Source organism: Girardinichthys multiradiatus, chromosome 20, assembly GCF_021462225.1.
Source record: "Girardinichthys multiradiatus isolate DD_20200921_A chromosome 20, DD_fGirMul_XY1, whole genome shotgun sequence".
Taxonomy (NCBI): Eukaryota; Metazoa; Chordata; class Actinopteri; order Cyprinodontiformes; family Goodeidae; genus Girardinichthys; species Girardinichthys multiradiatus.
Genome location: NC_061812.1, coordinates 32,744,336 through 32,769,975, shown reverse-complemented (window position 1 = coordinate 32,769,975; position 25,640 = coordinate 32,744,336). Strand labels below are relative to the sequence as shown.

The window sequence follows — 25,640 nt, the reverse complement described above, 5'->3', positions numbered from 1 at the left end:
TATTATATAAGATCAGCCCAGATATTTTATAAGATATTTTAAACAGAAAAGTTTCTTCTTAAAAGCATGTCCATCTTAATGCCCTCAATACTTGGTTGGGCCTTGTTTTGCATGAATGGCATGACGGGGATCAGCCCGTGGTTCTGCTGAGGTGTAATGGAAGCCCAGGTTGCTTTGATAGTGGCCTTCAGGTCATCTGTATTCTTAGGCCTGGTGTCTCTCATCTTCCTCCTGACAACACTCCATAGATTCTCTATGGGGTTTAGGTCAGGCTAGTTTGTTGGCCAATCAAGAGCAGTAACACCATAGTGGTTGAACCAGCTTTTGGTACCTTTGCTAGTGTGAGAAGGTGCCAAGTCCTACTGTAAAATGAATTCAGCATCTCCATAAAGCTTGTCAGCAGAAGGAAGCAAGGAGGAAGCATGAAATGCTCTAAAATATCCTGGTAGATACTCTGTTGACCGTGGACTTCAGAAAACTCAGTGGACCAACACCAGCAGATGACAAGGCACCCCAAATCATCACCGGTTGGCACAAAACATCTCTTTTTTGTAACAAAACCTTGAAACTACAAGAGTGCCCTCCACATTTATTGTCACCCCTGGTAAAAAATATGTAGGAATGAATCCATATTTATTGCACTAGCATGTTTTGGTTGTTTTAAAATGTTTATTTATTGTTTTGACTGTGGACATGGGCAGGTTTAGGAGAGTATATATTTTCATGTGGCCACTTTCCAGAGGTGGGTAGTGCAGGCAAACATTCTACTCAAGTAAGAGTAGCATTACTTATAATTTTATTTAAGTAGAAGTAAAGAGAAGTCATCCTAAAAATTACTCAAGTAAAAGTAGAAAAGTATTCTCTAACAAGACAGTCAGAGACTGTGTACCTCCGCCAGCCAGAGCAGGGTCACTGATGCCATAGATGCCTCCTTGGCAAAGTGAGCATCTCCAATTCAGGAAGAGAACAAAAAAGGTTCAGTTCTACACTTTCCAGCATTTTTACGATGTCTGATTTTTTTGGAACGTGAGAATATACCACTAGCACTTTGATTCATTTATATTACTAAAAGTTCAAAAGCAACAAGTATGTTAGCACTTTAACGAACCAGTTAAGCTTCAGCTACAATTTGATGTTAGTTTTTATGTCTCTAGCTTTATTTGTTACCTTACAATAACTCATCATACTTCATCAAGAAACTTCGTCATACAATAGAACATATGATTATGTTTTACCTTTGTGCTTTTTTGTGGAGTTAAATGCAAAATGTTTAAAAAGGACCCTATCCCACAATGGTGATGAATCCTTTAAAAAAATCCTTAATCGGAACCTGATCCTGATCACCACCAAAATTTTATGGATTTTTCCTTGCGCTAAGACACACCTCTGGAAAAAAAAATCACAATATCATAATCATAATAATTTGTCTGTAACTTTTCCATTAAGTTGCAGACAGACAGACAGCCAGACAAACAAACTCAACTGAAAACAGGGCCTCCCTGGCGGAGGTCTAAAAAGGTTACTCATGTATCGAGTAACCGTTTCATTGTAACATCTGATCTGTTACTCATCTTAAGATATTTTTAAAATGAGCAGAAATTGCTTTAGCAAAACAACATGCATCTGATCAAACTTTCAATTTGTCCAATTCTCCGGTTTGTGATTATCAATAAATAAAAAGTAATGAAACCCACATCTGCCCCAGCTGCACTATGGTACTTTGAATGAAAATGAAAAAACTACTGTGCTGCACTACGACTGAGAACTTGTTAAATTACACCTTCTAATCATTTGCATGTTTGCATGTAAACATTAGCATTTAGATTGAAGTACCTTGGCGCAGAAGTAAAGTCTCCCAGATTCACAAGAAGGAATACAGACTCAGTCTGGATGTTATGCGTGACTCCTGTGAGAGAATGATCCATGTTTTTTTTTTTGGTATCTAGAGGAGCTCATTAGCCCAGAGAGAAGGTCCCAGAGGCAAACAGAGGTGGAAAGCTGACATTAAAATTTTTTCTCTGCTGTGACCCAATTCTCTAGTATAATTATACAGTTTACAATGAAGTCTCCAAAAGTTTTACTCTAGGATATTGGTTTTAAAGTCACAGCTATGTTTCATTTTCTCATTACATTTCATCTTTATTAATTAATTTTAAGAACAAAACCTTAAATGCGAATAGTAGACATTGTCTAGGTCAGATGGTTAAAAGGCTGTCGCTGTTTTAGCAGGTACCTGTTTTCTTTGCAATTACTAAATTTCCTGAAATGTAACAATCACATTTTCTAGGCCACAAAAAAAAAAAAAAAAAAAAAACATGCAACAATCCATAAATATTCCATGAATCTCATTTTGTCAGGGTCTTAACCTTACAGTATGTGCTGCTCCTTGTTAGGAATTCTCTGATGATCCTGGTCTTCCCTGGCAGGTTGCAGGCTCTCAATGTGTATCTGGCTGGCAGGTCAGGAGTCTCCCTGGAGGAGATCTCGATCTGAATAATTCAGCAGCTGGTGGGAAAAACGATCCTGCTTGGCTTTGTCATCGATCTGACGCTAAAGCAATGCCAGAGCTATAATTTGGACTTAGATGATTGAAATTTTCAGAGGCTACAAAGTGGACTTTATGAGTTGGTTCAGGTTTTAGCTTTTTGTAGACGTGTTTAGTTAATGGAAAAACGTAATATGGAGAAAATTTCTTCTTAATGGCTTGAAACTTTACAATAAGAAGGTGATGTGGTTTTTTTTCTACTCTGTTCATAGATCCTTTTTATTCAATTTTGCAATTAGAACAAAAGGAAGACAGCAAAGTAATAATAGAGACAAATGATGATACAAATAATTTAAGTGATAAAGAGAGAGTGAAATGTGTTGGGACAACTCATATAACTTTAATAAAAGTGGGCTCCATATTCTTAAGCCCCTGCTTCATTCCTTTGCTCATAAACATATTACTGTCATTCTTCCACCCCCACAGCTCCCTATATTGCTCATATTACACATATTACACATTTCCTTGACTCTCCATCTGTTCACCCCACTCAGTCCCCCTCCAGTGTCCTCTCTTTTTTTAATTTCCTTTGCCTTTTCTGCATTAACCCCTTGCTTTTCCATCTCAGCCATTGAATCTATTTGGTTTGCATCATTTTCTTTTAGGACTGCTGAGAAAAGCATTTATATCCAGTGTCCTTGAGGTGAAATATCCACCTTGTATGTGCTTTTTATATTTTTATTGCTGGATATAAAACTCATTTTTTTTAAGGATATCGATTTGTTTTCAAATACTTTCCAATTTGGAGTTTAAAACAAGGGCTTTTGTCAGTCATTTTCTACTGCTTATTCCATAGAGGGTCACAGGGGAGCTGTTGCCTATCTCCAGCTGTCTATGGGTGAGAGGCAGGGTACACCCTGGACAGGTCACCAGTCCATTGCAGGGCAACACACAAACAACCATGCACACACTCATTCACACAACTAAGGGCAATTTTAGAGTGACCAATTAACCTAACAGGCATGTCTTTGGACTGTGGGAGGAAGCTGGAGTACACACACATGCACGGGGAGAACATGCAAATTCCATGCAGAAAGACCCCTGGCCAGGAATCAAACCCAGAACCTTCTTGCTGCATTGCAACAGTGCTACCAACTGCGCCACCGTGCAGCCCACAAGGGCTTTTGAAATAAGATAAATAAAACAATCTCTTTATTAGGTACATTCTTAGGTACACATTGCAAGTGCTGGGCTGGATCTGTATTTATCTTTAGAACTTTCTTAATTTTTGAGGAGACATTCTTGGAGACTTTGGTACATTATTATGTTGCTGCAGACTTGACGCCTGCACACTATTCAAATACATCCCAAAGTTGCTCTGTTGGATTGAAATCTGGTGACTATGGGGGCTATTTGAATACATTGAGCTCTTTGTCATGTTCAAGGAACCAGTTTGACATTATTTAGGATTTGTACCATGGTCCATTGTGCTGCTGGAAGTAGAAATAAGATGGTAGGTCATAAGGGGACTATGGCCACAATAACAACAATACTGAGGTTGGCTGTAGCATTTCCCCAAAGCTGAACTGGGCATAAATGGCTCAACATGTGCCAGAAAGGTATCACCTAAGTAACACCACCGCCAGCCGCCATATCTGTTGGCACATCTCAGTTAGAGTTGGTCTTTTTATTGTGATTTATGATTGTATTGTTCTCTGTTTTGTTCTGTATTGTTCTGTATTTTATATTGCTGTGTAAAAGGTTGGTTTACCTTTTTTTTTGTAACATTTGTCTGTGAAAAGGTGCAATATAAATAAACGTACTAATGACTTTACTTACCTCACATTACTTACCTAATATGTTCTTAAAGGTCGAACATGTGCATTCAGTGATGGTAGTAAGCATACCTTGGTTGTAGCGAGTGGTTATTTGAGATACTGACAACCTTCTATCATCGTCCCATTTTTCTCTGACATCTGACATCAATGTGGCAAATTGAAGCAACAAAGCAGTTTTGTTTTCTATTTATTTATTTATTCCCTATAATAGATTTTTTTCATATTGAATTTTTATTTTTGATATAATCTATTTAAAAAAAAAAGATTATATAAATCTTTTTATATAATCTATTTAATCCTCCAGTGGGCCCACCACCTGCAGGGGAACCGTAAGGGACCGGTGCAAAGAGGATTGGGCGGCAGACGAAGGTGGAGACCTCGGCGGCCCGATCCCCGGATGCTTAGGCTGGCTCTAGGGACGTGGAATGTCACCTCGCTGGGGGGGAAGGAGCCTGAGCTGGTGCGGGAGGTCAAGAGATATTGACTAGAAATAGTCGGGCTCGCCTCCACGCACAGCGTGGGCTCTGGAACCCATCTCCTCAAGAGGGGCTGGACTCTCTTCTACTCTGGAGTGGCCCGCGGGGAGAGGCGGCGGGCTGGGGTGGGTTTGCTTGTTGCCCCCCAGCTCAGCCATCTCGTGTTGGGGTTTACCCCAGTGGATGAGAGGGTTGCATCCCTGCGCCTTCGGGTTGGGGAGAGGTCTCTGACTACGGGCCGAGTGGTAGTGCGGAGTACCCGGCCTTCTTGGCGTTCCTGTTGGGGGGGCTGGATAGTGCCCCTCCTGGGGACTCCATTATTCTGCTGGGGGACTTCAACGCCCACGTGGGAAACGACAGTGACACCTGGAGAGGCGTGATTGGGAGGAATGGCCTCCCCGATCTGAATCCAAGCGGTGTTTTGTTATTGGACTTCTGTGCTAGTCACGGATTGTCCATAACAAACACCATGTTCAAACATAAGGGTGTCCATCAGTGCACTTGGCACCAGGATACCCTAGGCAGGAGGTCAATGATCGACTTTGTTGTCGTATCATCAGACCTTCGGCCGCATGTTTTGGACACTCGGGTGAAGAGAGGGGCTGAGCCGTCCGGCGCCTCAGGAGGGGGAAGCAGTGCTTCGCCAACACTGTTTACAGTGTGGGTGGGGAGCTGCTGACCTCGACTGGGGACATTATCGGACGGTGAAAGGAGTACTTTGAGGATCTCCTCAATCCTGCCATCACGCATTCCCTGGTGGAAACAGAGGCTGGGGACTCGGGGTTGGACTCTTTCATCACCCAGGCTGAAGTCACAGAGGTGGTTAAAAAGCTCCGCGGTGGCAAGGCTTCGGGGTTGGATGAGATCCGCCCTGAGTACCTCAAGTCTTTGGATGTTGTGGGTCTGTCATGGTTGACACGCCTCTTCAACATTGCGTGGCGGACGGGGACAGTGCCTTTGGATTGGCAGACTGGGGTGGTGGTCCCCCTTCATAAGAAGGGGACCGGAGGGCGTGTTCCAACTACAGGGGGATCACACTCCTCAGCCTCCCTGGTAAGGCCTACGCCAGGGTATTGGAGAGGAGAGTCCGGCCGATAGTCGAACCCCAGCTTCAGGAGGAGCAGTGTGGTTTTCGTCCCGGCTGTGGGACACTGGACCAGCTCTATACCCTCTACAGGGTACTCGAGGGTTCATGGGAGTTTGCCCAACCGGTCCACGTGTGTTTTGTGGACCTGGAGAAAGCATTCGACTGTGTCCCTCGTGATGCCCTGTGGGGGGTGCTCCAGGAGTATGGAATCGGTGGCTCTTTACTAGGGGTCATCCGGTCTCTGTACAAGCGGAGCAGGAGTTTGGTTCGCATTGCCGGCACTAAGTCGGACCTGTTCCCGGTGCATGTTGGACTACGGCAGGGCTGCCCTTTGTCACCGGTCCTGTTCATAACTTTTATGGACAGGATTTCTAGGCGCAGCCAAGGGCCGGAGGGGGTCTGGTTTGGGGACCAGAGGATTTCGTCTCTTCTTTTGCAGATGACGTGGTCCTGCTGGCCCCATCTAGCCAAGACCTACAGCATGCACTGGGGCGGTTCGCAGCCGAGTGTGAAGCGGCTGGGATGAAGATCAGCTCCTCCAAGTCCGAGGCCATGGTTCTCAACCAGAAAAGGGGGGCTTGTCCTCTTCAGGTTGGAGGGGAGTTCCTGCCTCAAGTGGAGGAGTTTAAGTATCTCGGGGTCTTGTTCACGAGTGAGGGAAGAATGGAGCTGGAGATCGACAGACGGATCGGTGCGGCTGCCACAGTAATGGGGGCACTGTGCCGGTCCGTTGTGGTGAAGAGAGAACTGAGCCGAAAAGCGAAGCTCTCGATTTACTGGTCGGTCTACGTTCCTACCCTCACCTATGGCCATGAACTTTGTGTCATGACCGAAAGAACGAGATCCCGGATACAAGCGGCTGAAATGAGCTTCCTCCGTAGGGTGGACGGGCACTCCCTTAGAGATAGGGTGAGGAGCTCGGCCATCCGGGAGGGGCTCGGAGTAGAGCTGCTGCTCCTCCACATCGAGAGGAGCCAGTTGAGGTGGCTCGGGCATCTATACCGGATGCCTCCTGGACGACTTCCTCGGGAGGTGTTCCAGGCATGTCCCACCCGGAGGAGGCCCAGGGGATGGCCCAGGACACGCTGGAGGGACTATGTCTCTCGGCTGGCCTGGGAATGCCTTGGGCTCCCCCCGGAGGAGCTGGAGGAGGTGTCTGGGGAGAGGGACGTCTGGGTGTCTCTGTTGAGTCTGCTGCCCCCGCGACCCGGTCCCGGATAAGCGGAAGACGACGAGTACGAGTACGAGTATAATCTATTTATATTGTACTATTTTATTGCTGTTTAAGTTGTAACTACAGCAAGTACTGTCATGTTGTAAGAATATTGTCTCTACTTTTCTATATTCTATTGTTTGTTATGTTTTGTATGTTTATGATGTTTGGTCTTAACGGTTGGATTTTTTACATTTTATTTCAAAATGTTATATTTGTCTTTATAAAATTTTGATTTATCTAGAGTGTTTCCTCACTAATCTACACTATTGCCTTTCCATAGTTCTTAATAAAGTATTTTTGATTTAAATTGAACCAGTCAGTCAGTTATCTTCTACCACTTATTCCATAGTGGGTCGTGGGGAAGCTGGTACCTATCTCCAGCGGTCTATGGGCGGGAGGCTGGGTACACCCTGGTCAGGTCGCCAGCAAATTAATTCCCCTACATCTCTTTTAATTCTCCATCGTTTTATTATCATTAATTACATTTTTTAAATGTTGTTTGATTTAATGATTTTTATCATTTTACTTTGCATGATGCTGCTGGTTAAATGTCTGTCCTTTTGTTTTTAACCTCTGTAAAGCACTTTGTGTTACAGCTGAGTATAATATGAGGTCTATAAATAAAGTTTAATTAGTTTGATTAATTAGTTAATTCTTTGATCAAAATGTTTATCAAAAACTTCTTGGCAGCTCTTTCTAATGGTTATATCTCACTTTTATCAGTTATTACAAATTGATATATACAAATGTACAAATATATACAAATATATTTATACACCCTGTTTTTGGAGATGTTCTTTTGTAAATGTGCTCAAGCAAGATGTTGTGTTTTATGCATTCAAGGCAGAGTTATTTAACTCCCACAAACTGTTATTTTTTCACCAGAAAAATACATCCTACATGCAACCTTTCACCAACATATTCACATCCTGACATTCGGCCATATCTTTGATGCCACTTTTTATGGAATATTGTGTTGATAACATGATTTAATTTTCGTGTATCTTAAACATGTTGAATACTGTAATGTACACATTTAAATGTGTACATTACAGTATTCAACATGTTTAAGATACACGAAAATTAGCTCCGCTTAATGTCAAGCTTGTCGAGCAGCTCATTTATAGTAAATTTGGCCATATATTTCTGCAGCATATATGCTGCAATAATGTGCAGCAATCATGTGAACAAGCACATGCTCCTAAATAACTACAATTGAGCAGCACATCCATTAGCTCCCAAAGTTTTCCTTGTTAGCCTGTAGCAGCCTATTTGTGCTGAGTTGTGCTTTGTTCCAAGTCAAGAATCTCGGAAGCTCAACATTCACATCTTCAAAGAGAGCCACTGATCCCTAGATATTTATCACCCTTCTCTCAGCCTGCTCTCTGAACAGTTAGAGTTGCAGTGATGAGGAAGCTCCCGCAGGTCATAGGAAAGGGGTTGTCTAATTATTGTGGTTTGTGTCAGATTTCTGTAAATAAAGCCAGCAGTGTCTCTGGGTCTGGATAACAGACGCTTGTTTCTTCTCACTGTTCAAGAGGAACTCCGTTATGCATGGTCTATTTCTGATATATTCTCCAAGGACCGCACTCTCTTCTCTCCTTCCAACTCCATATGCACTCCCATGTTCTCTGACACATATTTTCCTCCTCTTCAGTCTTGTATCTTTCCTTACATTCAGACACTCGTTAGATTTCACTAATTCCCATGAGTGCACAGCCATAAATACAAAAAGCTGGTATCTTCCTATCCAAGGATCTAGTTTCTTTAAAACAAAAACTCATTTACATTGTAAAATATGTTTCATGAAGTTAGTTTTGAAACCCTTTTAGTATTTCCAGTTCCTTTGAAATGGATTTTGCAACACTTAATGTATATTTGGTGGCATTTTAAAAATATTTTACTGTTCATCTGTAGAATAAAACCAATGCAACTTTTTGGTGTACTTAAGGATACAGAACATAATTAAAAAACCTTTTCTTTCATAATCCTGTTGAAAGCCAATCATTTATTTAAAAATTTTATAACCTTTGTGTAATTGTTCTTCTTTGCTTTGCTCTGCAAAAAGCAGTGACCTAAAATTACTATGACTCCTGGCTTGTGGGAATGAAAAAGACCTCATTTAGAATGAGAGCACTGGATTTTACAGTAATTACCAGAGTCTGCTTCCAGAGATGCACTGTTTTCCTCCACATGAAAGTCAATTCAATTCAGTTTATTTATATAGCGCCAATTCACAACACATGTCGTCTCAAGGCACTTCACAAAAGTCAGGTACATACATTCCAATTAATCCTAACCATTGAACATTGCAGTCGGATTCAGTTATTTATTCAAATTGGATAAAAAGTTTTTCTATCTAAGGAAACCCAGCAGATTGCATCCAGTCAGTGACTTGCAGCATTCCCTCCTCCTGGATGAGCATGTAGAGACAGTGGAGAGTCACTGGTGTTGACTTTGCAGCAATCCCTCATACTGAGCATGCATGTAGCGACAGTGGAGAGGAAAAACTCCCTTTTAACAGGAAGAAACCTCCAGCAGAACCAGGCTCAGTGTGAGCGGCCATCTGCCACGACCGACTGGGGGTTTGAGAGAACAGAGCAGAGACACAAAAAGAACACAGAAGCACTGATCCAGGAGTCCTTTCTATGGGAAGGAAAAGTAAATGTTAATGGATGTAGCTCCTTTAGTCGTTTCACCTAGAAAGAAAGAACAGATAAACTCTGAGCCAGTTTTCAAGGTTAGAGTCTGAAAGAGAGCACATATAATTAGTTACAGTAAAAGCTCAGTCAATTGCCACGTCTAGGAGAGAAAGGGTTAAACACTAAAAGACAGGGCCATGTGGGTCATCGGTAGAGGGTGAGCATTGTTGTTGGCAGCAGAAGCTTGAACGATGCCCCTCTCCAGAAAGGTGTCACAAGTAGACACAGAGCCAGGCCAGGTGTAGCTTCGAGGAAGAGAAAAGAGAGAAGAAAGTTAAAAGCTGAAATAACAGCAAATAATGCAAAATTGGAGAGCAGAATGAGAATGTAGCGAAGAGGGTGAACGTGGTCATTATGTCCTCCAGCAGCCTAAGCCTATAGCAGCATAACTACAGAGATAGCTCAGGATAACCTAAGCCACTCTAACTATAAGCTTTATCAAAAAGGAAAGTTTTAAGCCTAGCCTTAAAAGTAGACAGTTTGTCCATCTAGAGCCCACTGATGGCCATTGTTATACTAAAAACCACAACGATTGGGATACCTCTTTCTGTCAGACTGATTATAACCATTGGAAAAGAGAAGGGGTCATACAGGTAGCAGAAATGGAGGGTGTGTTTGCACCTCAACCATAACTGAGCCGGTTTAGGCTAAACCTGACTGCCCCTTACTTAATCCAACAGGGAGGTAAAAAAATAAGGAAGATAGCTCAGGATAACCTAAGTCACTCTAACTATAAACTTTATCAAAAAGGAAAGTTTTAAGCCTAGCCTTAAAAGTAGACAGGTTGTCTGCCTCACGGACTAAAACTGGGAGCTGGTTCCACAGGAGAGGAGCCTGATAATTAAAAGATCTGCCTCCCATTCTACTTCTAGAGACTCTAGGAACCACCAGTAAACCTGCAGTCTGAGAACAAAGTGCCCTGTTAGGAACATATGGAACAATCAGATCTCTGATGTATGATGGAGCTAAATCATTAAGGGCTTTATATGTGAGGAGGAGAATTTTAAATTATTTTCTGGATTTAACAGGGAGCCAATAAAGGGAAGCTAAAGTAGGGGAAATATGAGCTCTCTTTTTAATTTTCATCAGAACTCTTGCTGCAGCATTTTGAATCAGCTGAAGACTTTTAACTGCATTTTGTGATCATCTTGATAGTAACGAATTACTATCAGATAGTCAGTCCAGCCTTGACTATCTAATAGTCAAGGCTGTGAAATTAATCATATCTAAAATGGGGCTGGTAATCAGAGGGAACACTTCCTTAAATAATTTGGTCGGGATTGGGTCTAACATACAAGTTGAAGGTTTAGATGAAGCTAATATTTGTGATAACTCAGGAAGCCCGACAGGATCAAAGCAGTCCAAACGCAGATCAGGTTCTACAGTTACTTCCAATTTTATCTCACTTGCTGAGGATGAAGTAATCATCTTCGGGAGTATGTCAAAGATTTTCTTTTTAATAGAATACATTTTATTTTGGAAGAATCCCATAAAGTCATGACTGCTGAGAGCTAAGCAAATGCATGGCTCAACAGAGCTATGACTCTGTGTAAGTTTATCAACTGTACTAAAGAGAAACCTAGGATTATTCTTGTTCTCTTCTATTAATGATGAGAAATAAGCTGTTCTAGCTTGATGAAGTGTCTTTTTATACAACAGTAGGCTATTTTTCCAGATTAAGTAGGAATCCTCTAGGTGTGTAGAGCACCATTTTCTCTCCAATTTTCTAACATTGTGCTTTAAAGTATACAGCTCTGAATTAAACCAGGGAGCCTGCCTCCTATGAATAATTACCTTATTTTCCAAGGGGGCTGCATTTGCTAATGCACCACGCAATGATGAAATAACACTATAAACAAAAGAATCAATTTGAAAGGGGAAGAAACAAAATTATTATTTCTTTCAGGTGTGGAGTACTCAGTTCAATTAAACTCAAAGGTTATTAAAAAATGGTCAGACAGGACAGGGTTATGAGAAAATATTGTTATGTCTTTACACTCAATGCCATATGTCAGCACAAGGTCCAGAGAATGAAGACAAAGGTGGGTAGGTTTGTTAATGTTTTGAGCAAAGCCAATTGAGTCTAAGATAGCATTAAAGGCTATATTTAAGCTATCACTTTCAGTGTCAACATGAATGTTAAAATCCCCCACTATAATAACCTTATCTGTATTTAACACTAAATCAGACAAAAGGTCTGAAAACTGATCTAAAAATTGAGAGTAAGGGCCTGGTGGACGGTACAAAACAACAAACAGAAGAGGTTTTAGTGCTTTGCAATTTGGATGAGGAAAACTAAGGATTAATTATTCAAAAGAGTTGTAGCTGTTGATTGGTCTGGGACTAATCAATAAATCGGACTGAAAGATGGTTGCTACTCCTCCTCCTCACCCAGTATGTCGAGGCATGTGAAAATTTTAATAATTAGTAGGAGTTCACTCATTTATAGTAACATAATCCTCTTGCTGCAGCCAAGTTTCTGTGAGGCAAAATAAATCAATCTGATTGTCACAAATCAGGTCACTAACTAGCAAAGTCTTTGAAGAGAGAAATCTTATGTTCAGTAAGCCACATTTAATTTTTTTTCTTTTTAGCCTTTTTAGAGTTGTGTTTATTTGTATTAGATTTTCCTGATTTCCTCATTTTAGATTATTTTTTAATCTATTCAATTTTGGCCGTGGGCGAGACACTCTTAATAGGGTAATGGGTGGGTATCAGTACAGAAGCTGCAGAGAGGAGTGTTAAACTACGACCCTGCTTCTCAAAGTGTCTGCATTTTTAACGGCAATAACAGCTATGTGATTTTCGCTGGGCTCATTTAAGAGCTGCATTCACCTGTGCAATAAAGTGCTGAAGAATATTTTGGGTGGGGCTTACTTTCAGATTTAGGGCAGCACCATTGCTGTGTAGGGGCTGTGGTGGAGGCAAGGCATCTGTTGTGGAAGCTGCACTTGACATGGTGATAAAAGAATTGCTTTGATGAGGTTTTGTTTCAACAGACCTACTTTTGAATTTACCCAAATTAAACTCCTAATTGTTTTGATGATGGTAACGAAGGTTCAGTTATTGCAGCATTTTGCCATTATTTTTTTCAATCTCCTTTCTGTTTAGTGTCTTTAAAAGTATATATTCTATATAGTACACCCCTTTTATTGGCAAAATATTTTTTTCCCGCTTTTAGGAGCTATTGATAAAGAATGTACCTCTTAATCATTTTGTCATGTTACCATCACAATTTTATTGGGATTGTTTATGATAGACCAGCTCAAAGTAGGACATAATTGCAAACGGAAAGAAAGTTACACGTTTTTTAAAAGTGCAAAAAGCTGAAAATCTAAAACATTTGGTGAGTATTTTTATTCAGCCTCCAGGACCACTTGTTACTACAGTGAAAGTCATTTAGGGTATGTCTCTACAAGCTTTGCACATGTAAAGAGTGACATGTTGTCCATTGTCAGTCAGACTGGATGAGGAATTTTTGTGAACAATAGTCTTGATCTAAATTTTCCCATTGCAGCTCTAGCTTTATGATTAGGGATGTTGGAATGTGAATCTATACTCTAGTGTCAAGTCTTTTGTGGCCCCGACAGGTTTTAATCTAGGAATGCTCTGTATTGAGCCCCATTCATCTTCCCTTCAACTCTAAGCAGCTTTCATGTCTCTGCTGAAGAAGAGTATCCCCTCTACATGATGGCCATGTTTCACTGTGGGGATAGTGTGTTTTGGTCTCGTTTGACTAGAGCATCTTCTTCTGTATGATTGCTTTATACAAGGCTTGTGGCAAACTGAAGACATATGATTTTCTTTCAACATTTTCTTCCTTACACCCCTCCATAAAGGCCAGATTTGTGGAGTGCATGACTAATAGCTGTCCTGTCAACAGATTCTCTCAGCCGTGGATCTCTGCAGCTCCTCCAGAGATAAGATAAGAAAAGGTAAAACTTTATTCATCCCCCAAGGGGGAGATTGTATTGTCACAGCTGCAAGACAGAATAAAAAGTGCACACCTAAGAACAATAATTTAAAGCTGCTCAAAGTGCTAGCAGTGTTGTAGAGGGGGTGTGAGTCGTTCATGATGGGTGTCAGTTTAGCCAACATCCCCAATTTAAGGTGACTTGAACTGAGAATGGAGAGTTTAGCAGTTTTGTTCTACATTATCCCTTTTCAGAAAATGGATAGAATACTGTTCCATAAAAGGTTCAAAGTTTGCTGCTTTAAACCTTTTCACAGCTTTATTCCAGACCTTTCTGCTTAGTTTGTTGGTCCTCATGATGCTGTTTGTTCACTGATGTTCACTTACAAATCTCTTAGGCATTCACAAACCAGTTGTATATACACTGAGATTAAACTACCTGCAGGATGATGCGTATGCTAAATAGACTTTTAAAAGGAAATGGTTGTACTGGAGTTTACTTTGTGGTATCGATTTTAAAAGGGTCTAAATATAAATAGATTTTTTGTGTGAACAAAAGTGAAAATCATAAAATTTTGTTTCCCTTCATAATTCTGCACCACTTGTGCTGTCATTTCCTATATATTAGAATAAATTGAGGTTTATAATTGTAATGAACCTGTCTAGGGTGTATGCAGATAGATAGACACCAGCTCCCCCTCAACCCTACACGGACAAGCAGGTATAGAAAATGGATGGATGGATGGTTGTAATGTGAGAAAATATGTAAATAAATTTTTTAATACTTTTGCACTTTTCTGTTGATTTTTGCAATTAACTTTGATCCAAAACCTTTTTATTTCCATCATAGCCCATTCTAATAAACCAAGGCTGAGAGGAGGGAACTTCAAATTGACCAGTGAGACAGCCATCATGCAGCTCTATCTTTAACAACAGCCTGGAGCACCCTCAAACCTGCAGACATTTATTTTTCCATCTATCATTCTACTGTTGCCTTTCTCACCCACTCAGAAATAAGACTGCAATATACCTCAGGAGACCATTAATTTCCAACCTGGAGCAGACAGTCAATGCTTTTCCATCTCAGAAGCGTAGTCTCAAACTTGGAGTTGCTCATTCAGACACCAGCTTCTGAACACGTGACTACAAACTAGCCTAAACCATTCCCCATCATTTCTCACTGTGAAGGTCCTAAGGACTAGATTTTGAAAAAGCAGTGATCCACTCTGACAAACTCTTTAGAAATCTTGCTATGAATCTGAAGAAAAACAATTAACTTACAAACAAAACAAAAATCTCTGTCTTACACTGTAGATATTTACACTTTTAGACAATTTCTACTCTCTATCTATAAGTACACTCCTGTGAAAATGTAGTAGCTCTTTTACAGATATCCTCTGTTGGATCTTTGACTAGGCCATTCCAAACATTCTGAGGTGGACTTGCCAGGGTGCTTTGGATCACTGTCATGTTGTCAGAAAGGGTCCTGTTTAAGTAATTTATTAATTCTACATGTCTGGTGGTAATCAGACCTAGGTGTGGCTTGAATTCACCTTCCCAAAAATGGACTTATTCTGGGATTACATTTTCACATTGGGACAGTTGGGTTTGGATACCTTTTTGTCCTTAAATAAAATCCTGCTTTATTTTACGTATTCAAAGTATTTTTGTCTCATATAAACATTTGTTTGATGGTCTGAAACATTTAAGTGTGTCAATAAAGCAGAAACAGGAGAAATCTGTAAAGGGCCAAATGCGTTTTCAACAACACTGTAATTCAGCAAGTAAACTTTATGGCCTATATCTGCACCATGTAATGACAAATAAATGATTAACATGTAAGAAGAGGTAAAATATGGAATACCATGTATATATTTGTTTTTGTTTTTTTTGTTTCGTATTGTTTAATTTTAAAAATCTGTTTTTAATAAAAGGAAGGAAAATGAGGATTGGTGGCGGGATGAAAATCGTTTGAGGCTCTGCTTACTATGAGAGATAATGGCGAGGCCATTAGAGGAATGATACGCAGCCAGAAGATAAACAGAAGGTGGAAATGACAGAGATAAAGAGGAGGCAGTACTGGAGGGCATACATGCTGGTTTGATTTGTACCAGCGAGTGTCCAACAACATGAACTCAATTAGGAAAGGCGTGGGGAGTTGGAAGGGACAACTGGTTGGTACTTGCATGATTGGGTGATGACTTCTACATAGGCAAATACACAGGATAAACACTAATTCACACAAAAATGAATAGACTAAAATACATATTTTTATCCTAAATGAGAAAAATGTACTCTAGATTTTGATGAAATTACTCTTACAGGCTATACAGGTCCTTCTCAAAATATTAGCATATTGTGATAAAGTTCATTATTTTCCATAATGTCATGATGAAAATTTAACATTCATATATTTTAGATTCATTGCACACTAACTGAAATATTTCAGGTCTTTTATTGTCTTAATACGGATGATTTTGGCATACAGCTCATGAAAACCCAAAATTTCTATCTCACAAAATTAGCATATTATTAAAAGGGTCTCTAAACGAGCTATGAACCTAATCATCTGAATCAACGAGTTAACTCTAAACACCTGCAAAAGATTCCTGAGGCCTTTAAAACTCCCAGCCTGGTTCATCACTCAAAAGCCCAATCATGGGTAAGACTGCCGACCTGACTGCTGTCCAGAAGGCCACTATTGACACCCTCAAGCAAGAGGGTAAGACAGAAAGAAATTTCTGAACGAATAGGCTGTTCCCAGAGTGCTGTATCAAGGCACAACGCTGCACAACGAGAAGAGGTGACTGGACCCTGAGGAAGATTGTGGAGAAGGGCCGATTCCAGACCTTGGGGGACCTGCGGAAGCAGTGGACTGAGTCTGGAGTAGAAACATCCAGAGCCACCGTGCACAGGCGTGTGCAGGAAATGGGCTACAGGTGCCGCATTCCCCAGGTCAAGCCACTTTTGAACCAGAAACAGCGGCAGAAGCGCCTGACCTGGGCTACAGAGAAGCAGCACTGGACTGTTGCTCAGTGGTCCAAAGTACTTTTTTCGGATGAAAGCAAATTCTGCATGTCATTCGGAAATCAAGGTGCCAGAGTCTGGAGGAAGACTGGGGAGAAGGAAATGCCAAAATGCCAGAAGTCAAGTGTCAAGTACCCACAGTCAGTGATGGTCTGGGGTGCCGTGTCAGCTGCTGGTGTTGGTCCACTGTGTTTTATCAAGGGCAGGGTCAATGCAGCTAGCTATCAGGAGATTTTGGAGCACTTCATGCTTCCATCTGCTGAAAAGCTTTATGGAGATGAAGATTTCATTTTTCAGCACGACCTGGTACCTGCTCACAGTGCCAAAACCACTGGTAAATGGTTTACTGACCATGGTATCACTGTGCTCAATTGGCCTGCCAACTCTCCTGACCTGAACCCCATAGAGAATCTGTGGGATATTGTGAAGAGAACGTTGAGAGACTCAAGACCCAACACTCTGGATGAGCTAAAGGCCGCTATCGAAGCATCCTGGGCCTCCATAAGACCTCAGCAGTGCCACAGGCTGATTGCCTCCATGCCACGCCGCATTGAAGCAGTCATTTCTGCCAAAGGATTCCCGACCAAGTATTGAGTGCATAACTGTACATGATTATTTGAAGGTTGACGTTTTTTGTATTAAAAACACTTTTCTTTTATTGGTCGGATGAAATATGCTAATTTTGTGAGATAGGAATTTTGGGTTTTCATGAGCTGTATGCCAAAATCATCCGTATTAAGACAATAGAAGACCTGAAATATTTCAGTTAGTGTGCAATGAATCTAAAATATATGAGTGTTACATTTTTATCATGACATTATGGAAAATAATGAACTTTATCACAATATGCAAATTGTTTGAGAAGGACCTGTATATTTTCACATTATAACAAGAATGTCATTATGTTTCAAACAGCTCATACAGAAGGACACTCCAGAGAATGAAAATCAGTAAAATAATGTTTATTGAGTGACTAATAATCAGGAACAAGAACGGGTAAATCTCCAACTGTATGGAAGGAAAGGAAAGAGAACTTGTGAGACAAGGGACTGAAATAAAACGAAAAAACTAGTGACAAAAACTCTGAGCTGGGATAGGGAACGGCTTACTAGTTTAATGTAGTCAGGTCACCAGGGGTTGAGGGATTCGGGGTTTAGGTCCATATAAGCAGTGTTCGTCTTGATGTTTTCTCCTGGTGCTGTTCTGAGGTGGAGCAAAAACTGTGAGGTAATCCAAGTTGTAATGGCTTACGTAGGAGGGTGGACAGGATACGCTTATTGTCCAGATGCAGAGAAACGAAGGAATCAGGATGGCTGCCAGCCAGAGCGAAATCCAGTCGAAGACAATAATTCAGGAAGCGAAGTCTGTAGGTAGTTTTTAGCCACAGAGTCTTCTGAGGCAGTAAATTCAAGAGTCAGGTTCTCAGCCACTGTAGGCAAACACTCTCGCATTGAAGTGCTGGCAGCCTCCTGCTTAAATACTCCTCCAAGTTATCAGCAGAACAAGACACACCTGTCCACCAGTGTACCTGAGAACTCCAGCACCATCTGGGAAACTGAACACAATGTTGGAAACACAAAAACACACACACACACAAACCAAAACCCCGACAAAGAAACATAGTCTAATAAAGCACACTTGTTTTAACTTTAGTTTCCTTGGTTTCCTCTAAAATTCTGCTAGGAAATACAATCCAAACAGTTTTAATTAGCCTTTCCAACATGGCTCATACAGGTGGGTGTGAGATTTATTGGAAACGATGTTTCTCACATTTACAGGCCTTCTGCATGTATTTTTCCCATAGACACAGACAGTTTCAGTGCCAGCCTTTACATGAACTCACAGATCTCTCTGAGGTGTGATGGCAGACTATGGAAATTTCAACACAGATTGCATTCTAAGCTAAAAATGAAATGTGAGGTAGACTCCCACAATATCCTTAAAAAGGTATTAGTATATTTATAAGTTAAGTTGGAACAGTAACAGCATCTTCTGCCAATTCTGCATGAGCGTTATGAAAAAGGAATACAGAATTCAGAAAATATGTCTATTCTGGTCACATTATGATGAGAAACCTAACACTGATTGCCTTCTACCCCATTTTTGTTGTCTTAAAATTTTCCTTTGAAAGTATTTTCTGTTTCAGTTTGCACATTTCATTTCATGTTAATAGCTGCTATGATAATTCTGATTTCCATTCTAAGATTAAGAATGAGTAATCTGTCTGTTGTTTAGTTTAAAATAAAGCATTGGGCTATACAGGTTGCTAATTTACAGGGTTTTCATGGCTTATTGTGGGTTACATACAGTCCATCCTAGGTACCCTGTTAGTACCCCTGTAACTAGACAGTATATGGAAGCATATGTAAGCATATGTAAGTACGCAGTAAGTAACCCATAAGGACAGAGAAACAACTGGGTTGTACAAAATCTATATTACTACAAATACCAAGTTAGGGATAATCATGGGCCCTAGGTGTGTTTTGAGTCAGTCCACCACAGCCATGTCATCCAGAATTACAAAAGCTTATTCATATCTGTAAATTAACGTTTGAATTGCATTTTTGACAAACTGTCCAGTCCTGTGCTACTTAAGATCAGTGATCCAAGGATTCCTTTTATAAATCACAGTGACACACTGAGTTAAGAATATTCATGAGAAACTAGAGAGATTTGACTTTATATGGAATATCTGTTTAAAAGATGTCTCTCTTGCAGTGTCCAAGCTCCACTAAAACTAAGAGTTTTGTTAGACTCACAGTGCAATCTCATTTTGACCATTTAGTATGTATTCCCTTTTTGATGTATTATAAAATCAGTGGTATAACATCCTAAAGTTTATTTTTAGTCTTTAGTCATGCATTTAGTGGGTTTCGTTAAAAGGCTGTCAACAACCACCTTTGGGCTTCCTCTGACTTCTTCCTGCAGCAACAGACTGTTGCATGTGCAGTGTGTTGGCACAAAGTATAATGCTTTCACAAAGCAGAAAAAAATCAGATTTTTAGGTTTCCAACCTGAAAGTCACTGGTCAGTGCAAGTCAAACTGGTAATGAGGCAAATCCAGTTACCAAATGATTTCTGGTTCATATCTATTTATGTCTAGAAATAAAGCTCCAAAGCTGGAGTTCCATCCATCCATTCTCACTGTATTAAAAGCTGGGAGTAACCAAATTCATTTCAGGTTAAAATTGTCAAAACTTTAATTAAAACATTTATTTGAATTTATTGCTTCTTTGTTTGTGATGCAACACAGCCATTTACAGTTTTAAATTTTGTGATGTTGCCAAAACTCAGATGCATTTAGACAGCCACAATAAGGCATGATTTGCTTGAATTGAATTGCTGCCTCACATACTGTGTGCTAATGTACCTTTGAGGGCTGTTAGGGTTGGTGCATGGAAAGGATCCAAATGCAACATTATTTGTATGTGGCTAAAAACTGACTAAATTAAACTTAACAAAGCTGCCAGTTGTTGAAAACAAAGTACTACTGAAATATTCTATTATACAAGCCTAGAAATCTAACAATGAAAATATTTATTCCTAAATTACCTCAGTTTTATTGGAGTATAGGCATCTTTACATTACATTGTGACAGTGTGTGGTAGGAATATTCTGATAGTTATGTTGCTCTAAATCAAATCGGCCATTTCGTTTTAAAGATTAAGTCAAACTGAAATATTTGCAGGAGACTTTGGTCCTGCACAGCTTCAGTCACAGCCCATCAGAGTTACAACAGACATTTTAAACTTTATGCAATAGATCAAAAACACAATATCCGAAACCTTTGTGTGCTTTTTTTTTTTACTTGAAACAACTCTCGGAGTTTGATCTTTAAAGCTGTAAAGGAGGGACAAAAAAATGTAGGACTGCTGAAAGAATAATACAGACTGAGGCTGATGAAAAAGCAGAGCTGATAGTTTATAGCAATGGAGGATATAGGAAAGAAGATAGAAACAGAAACTAAGACCTGGAGGAGCCAGCAGGCTTTGGCATCTTAAATGAGAGCTCTCGTGTCACTGTGGTGACCCTGTGAACAAAACAAAATAAGAAGGGTAATGGTGCTATGTACACAGAAGCCCCCCTGGCAGACATTATGAAAAGGTCAAGTGAGCCTGATGGAAGTTCAGAACCCCCAAACATGAGCAGACATTAGGTTAGACAGAGAAAGGCAGAAAAAGTAAAAGTGCAATAACACTAGACAAAGCTTACCCTGTTTCTTTGGTGTAAAATACAATTCTTTTTGCATTAAAGCAATATGATGGACTGTGATGGACTGGCGACCTGTCCAGGGTGTACGCTGCCTCTCGCCCATAGACTGCTGGAGATGGGCACCAGCTCCCCCGCGACCCACTATGGAATAGGCGGTAGAAAATGACTGACTGACTGACAATATGAAAAGAATGGAAATTTCAGGGCCACTGTTTGTGATTTACTGATTTGAGTAGTTAAAATTCAAATTTCACATCTTAACAAAGCCCAAAGCAGAATATCACCTGGAATTGTACACAGAAATAGAAAGTATATATATATATATATTTTTTTTTTCTTTTTTGGGGAGTGAATATTTAAAAGAGTGAGAATTAATGCATTGAGAGGAAGATGAGAAAATCAGGTGAGTCAACATTAAGCACACCAGCAATCTGAATGCCATTGTACAGGATCTCCAACCCTGCAATCTTGTGGGGTGATGTTCCTGCTGAGGGTTTGTAACCCATGAATGCATAAATGAGCCTGTTGGTGCAGTCTAATTTTCACATGCAACAGTATGTGTAATATAAGATGAAAATTGCATTAAAATGTGAATTTAAGTGTAAATGTAAGTTTTTGAGTTGTACTTTTTGACAGAGAGTATTTGATCTGCTATCTTAACCACTGTTCTACTAAACTTCCACAATAGCCCAGGTTTATTCATATCTGTTTCTATTCATTTGTCAGGTTTTCACAAATTGCTATATTTTACACCCAAAGCATTTCTGAGCAGACTGTAATAGTCTATATCTCTCAAGGAACGTGTCCTTTCAGACATCAAATGCTTACAGAGAATCAGTGAACGAGGAGGTGATGCAACACATTGATAAACATTTCCGATTTGGAAAAATGTCCTTACATCTAACCTAAAACTTAAAATTTCATATTTTGACCAAGAAAACTGGTGGTATTTCTACAAAAGAAGATTGACAAATCGACACATTTATTTTTTTACAACTTTACATTTTTGGTTTATGACTTTGTCGGTCTTATTTCTAAATAGCTTCATTCTATAGCAGAGGTCCGGTGATCTTTATGGAGCTATTCTTTTTCTTCCTTTGTTGTATGGTTGTTCACATCTAATTTGAAAGTGTGCTCCAAATGAGCACATTATTTTTATACCATTTACCTGCATGCTGAGTAAAGAGAGTTTGGAGTAATTTTAATTATTTGTTTAAACATGAGAATTAATGCAAATCAGATTCAAGTTTTGTAACAGGATTTAAAGTTTAGACTATTTAAGATGACCTAATGTAGCTATAAAATACAATTAAATGTAAGAATTAGGTTTTCAGATCATATGAGAATAGTATGAACAGCATATAACTGATTTAAAATAATACAACTTAACTTTATTATGAAGCAGGAAGAATATGAATTGTTTCAATTATTCTCTTTTTTATTTTTTTCCAGACACCTGCTGGATAAAGATACTTTCTCAAAGTCTGATCCAAGTAAGTGCTCCATAAAGACCAGCTATTAGTGTCTGTCAGCATTTGTAACTGATTTATGCTACTTTAACCTTTTAAAACACTCCTGTGTAGCATGCGCTTTTTCTTTTTCATGTGTTTTTGTCAGCTTTTAAGGTCATTGTGTCCTGTGACTTTTTAATATCTTTGTTTTACTTCAAAGGGTTTTACTTGAACTTAAGCTTAAAATATATTTTCTATTGTTGTTTGAACTTGATTCTATACCCTGTCTTTCGTCCCTCTATTTCCTGCAAAAAGTGTTTCTATTTCATTTTGCTATTTTTTGCTTTTCTGTTTACAGTGTGCGTACTGTATACGCAGGGGGTTGAAACCAAACAGTGGAGAGAGGTAAGTGTACACATGTATACAACACACGTCAACACAACAAAAAACAAGAAATGAATCCTTTTCATTTAAGCTGCAGTACTTTCCTAAGGACATTTAATTTTAGTAGCTGTTTTGCTGTGAGCTTACAGCAGTTTGTTTTAGCCATTCATTAAAGCTTCTCAAGCATCAGTTTTCTGAAAATGTCAGGGAAACATTCCCCTAATTGGGGGTTTAAAGCAAAGGAAAAAGAAAAATGAAGACCTGGGATGATCAATATGTTGGCATTTTGGGGACTAAAAAGCTCTCTGTGGAAGGATTAATACTACTCTCACTGCACCTCGCTTAGTTTATGTAGCTTATTTTAGTATTAGTGCCAGTTCTGTCTTTGTCATATGATTTATTTGTTTGTTTGGCTTGTAAATAACCGTAATAATGTGGGCGGGTGGCACCATTTACTCTGATTACCCAGGGAACAGAAAAATAGATAAATAAACAACATATTAAAGTGGGCATCCGTGCCTATATATTTCTTATTTAATGTCTTTACTGATAATTGGACTGTGTACTGAATACGCTGTAAAATAAACTTAAATGTGGTCAAACTTGTACAGTTCCAGTTTGTTATTTGAACATTTTATTGTCTGGTAACATGTGAAACACCTGTGGGAAAACCAAACACATGCTGATGGCCTTTCCACATGTTTCACATGTTACTACAATTTCAACACCGGTTTCACGTTAGTACACAATGTGATTTTCAAACTGTTTCACAAGTTAGTATTTATTTAGTTTTCCACATGTTTGACATAAGTACACAATATAATTTCCATGTTTTGTACTACAGAATCTCATCATACATAGTACTCAATACAACTTAAATGTTTCTTATGTTAGTATACAACATGACTTTCACATGTTTTCATTTTATTACAAAATATAATTTCCACATGTGAAACAAAAAAATCTCCCACATGTTTCACATGTCACTACATGATTAAATTTCCACATATTTTATATGTTATCCTATTATACAATTTTCACGTGTTTCATCTCCCCATAAAATAGTTTTTCACATTATCAGACTGTACAATTTCCACCTGATTCGAGTTATTTGGGTTAGATATTATAATATTCACATATTTCCCATATTATAATGTTCATACGTTTCACTTTTCTGCACATTGTTATCAGGTTTTGTTTTTATATATTACATTACATAATGTCCATGTGTTTCACATTATCACAAAATATACAGTAGCATACATCACTTTTCAACTGCAATTTTTACAATAATTGTTCATGAAATTTGGTTAAAATTACATGAAAGCAGACACAGAAGGCATTTGTGGCAATGTCCTTATTAAATTACATTCTCTTTCAAAACAATTTTTGTAGAAGTTCTTATTGGTATTTTGTGTCATATGTACAGTTTTAGCAACATTCACCAAAGAAAGATAGTTTGTCCAGGAGTTATAGACGGTCCTTTGTATGGTGGGGAGCACCTCATGTCATCATTATGTTGTGATTATGAATCTGAAAATATTATTTAATATTAATATTTTAATGTTTTAATATTTTATCAAATAATATTTCGGTCTGCTAAGGGTTATCCTGTGAATACCAGCCCAGTAAGGCGGTGGTATTAGGACAAAATAGAAAGGTGTGAGCCAAGCTCTGACATTACTGAACAACAAAACTCTGCACATACATGGAATGAATTCACACAATTTCTTAAAATACAAGAATTTATTAACACAAATAAGTCAACTCAAAGTCAAACATATTTCAATCAACAAACTCTTTACTATGCTAAAACAATTCAACTAAACTACCAAGCAGAATTAAAGAATAAGGAAGACTAATGGGCTATGTACAATATAAACAAGTTGATTAAAGATGGTTGAAAACCATGATCAAAAGAGTGATGCAACATTATCATGCAATGTTATTTATGTTTGAGAACCAAGGATTATCTTGAAGAATCTGGAAGTGAAGTTAAGTTAATCTTGGAACTAACTTGGGCAATAATCAGTACACCTTTAGACGACAATTCACAATGCAAGATAAAATATTATTTTTATAAAATAATGTTTTAAAGAATGATTTGCTGAATAAAACAACCTTCTGGATGACTAATTCTCAACAGTGTCTCATTAGCTGCCTTTATTTATTAAAATAATATTCAAAAAAATATTATTAAGGGAATGGTAAAATATTTAAGGAAGTATTTTGGAAAAGAGCCAAATCTTTCTGGAGAAATGGGGCTTAATGGTGTTTACTTAGTTAGCAGATTTAGTAAAATAATGTTTAGGGACAATTATTTACAAGCTGGAAAACTAACGACCTTTCTGTTAAATATTCCCTAGCAGGCAAGCACGTGTTCTTAGCTTGTTAAAATATTTAGGGAGGTATTGTGGAAAAGAACCAAATCTTTCTGGAGAAATGGGCTTAAGTATGCAAGCACGTGTTCTTAGCTGTTAGCAGTTAAAGCTAACAAAAGAAGCTGATAGCTTCGCACCAGAATCAAACACACACCTTTAAAATACCATTAATAAAAGGGTTAAAATGCATAGGCACGGACGGCGCATTATGGCCGATCATCTGTGTTAAAATCACCCCTTTAAATAAAGTTTATCTTAACTTTAAAAACACACAAAGACAGAACACAAAACTGAGCACGTGCTGAGCAGATAGCCTGCTAGCACCAAGATAGCTGAGTTCAACACAAACAAAACCAAACTTCATAAAATGAAAAATGTTTAGATCATTTCATTCTAAATATCTCTCTGTTACTCTGCCCACACCTAACTGAACCATGCTGAGGAAAAGCTGTCCAGGCGACAACAAAG

General features: G+C 39.1%; 1 protein-coding gene across 5 annotated transcripts in view; it reads left to right on the top strand.

Annotated features, from left to right (window-relative positions):
* Nucleotides 1–25,640, top strand: part of cpne5b (copine Vb) — a 186,611-nt gene that overhangs the window by 23,148 nt on the left and 137,823 nt on the right. For all 5 annotated transcript variants that reach the window (XM_047346317.1, XM_047346316.1, XM_047346315.1 and 2 more), the window contains 2 exons: nt 22,409–22,449; nt 22,766–22,812. In XM_047346317.1, the coding sequence (XP_047202273.1) occupies nt 22,409–22,449; nt 22,766–22,812 (88 nt within the window). The remainder of the gene's footprint in view (nt 1–22,408; nt 22,450–22,765; nt 22,813–25,640) is intronic.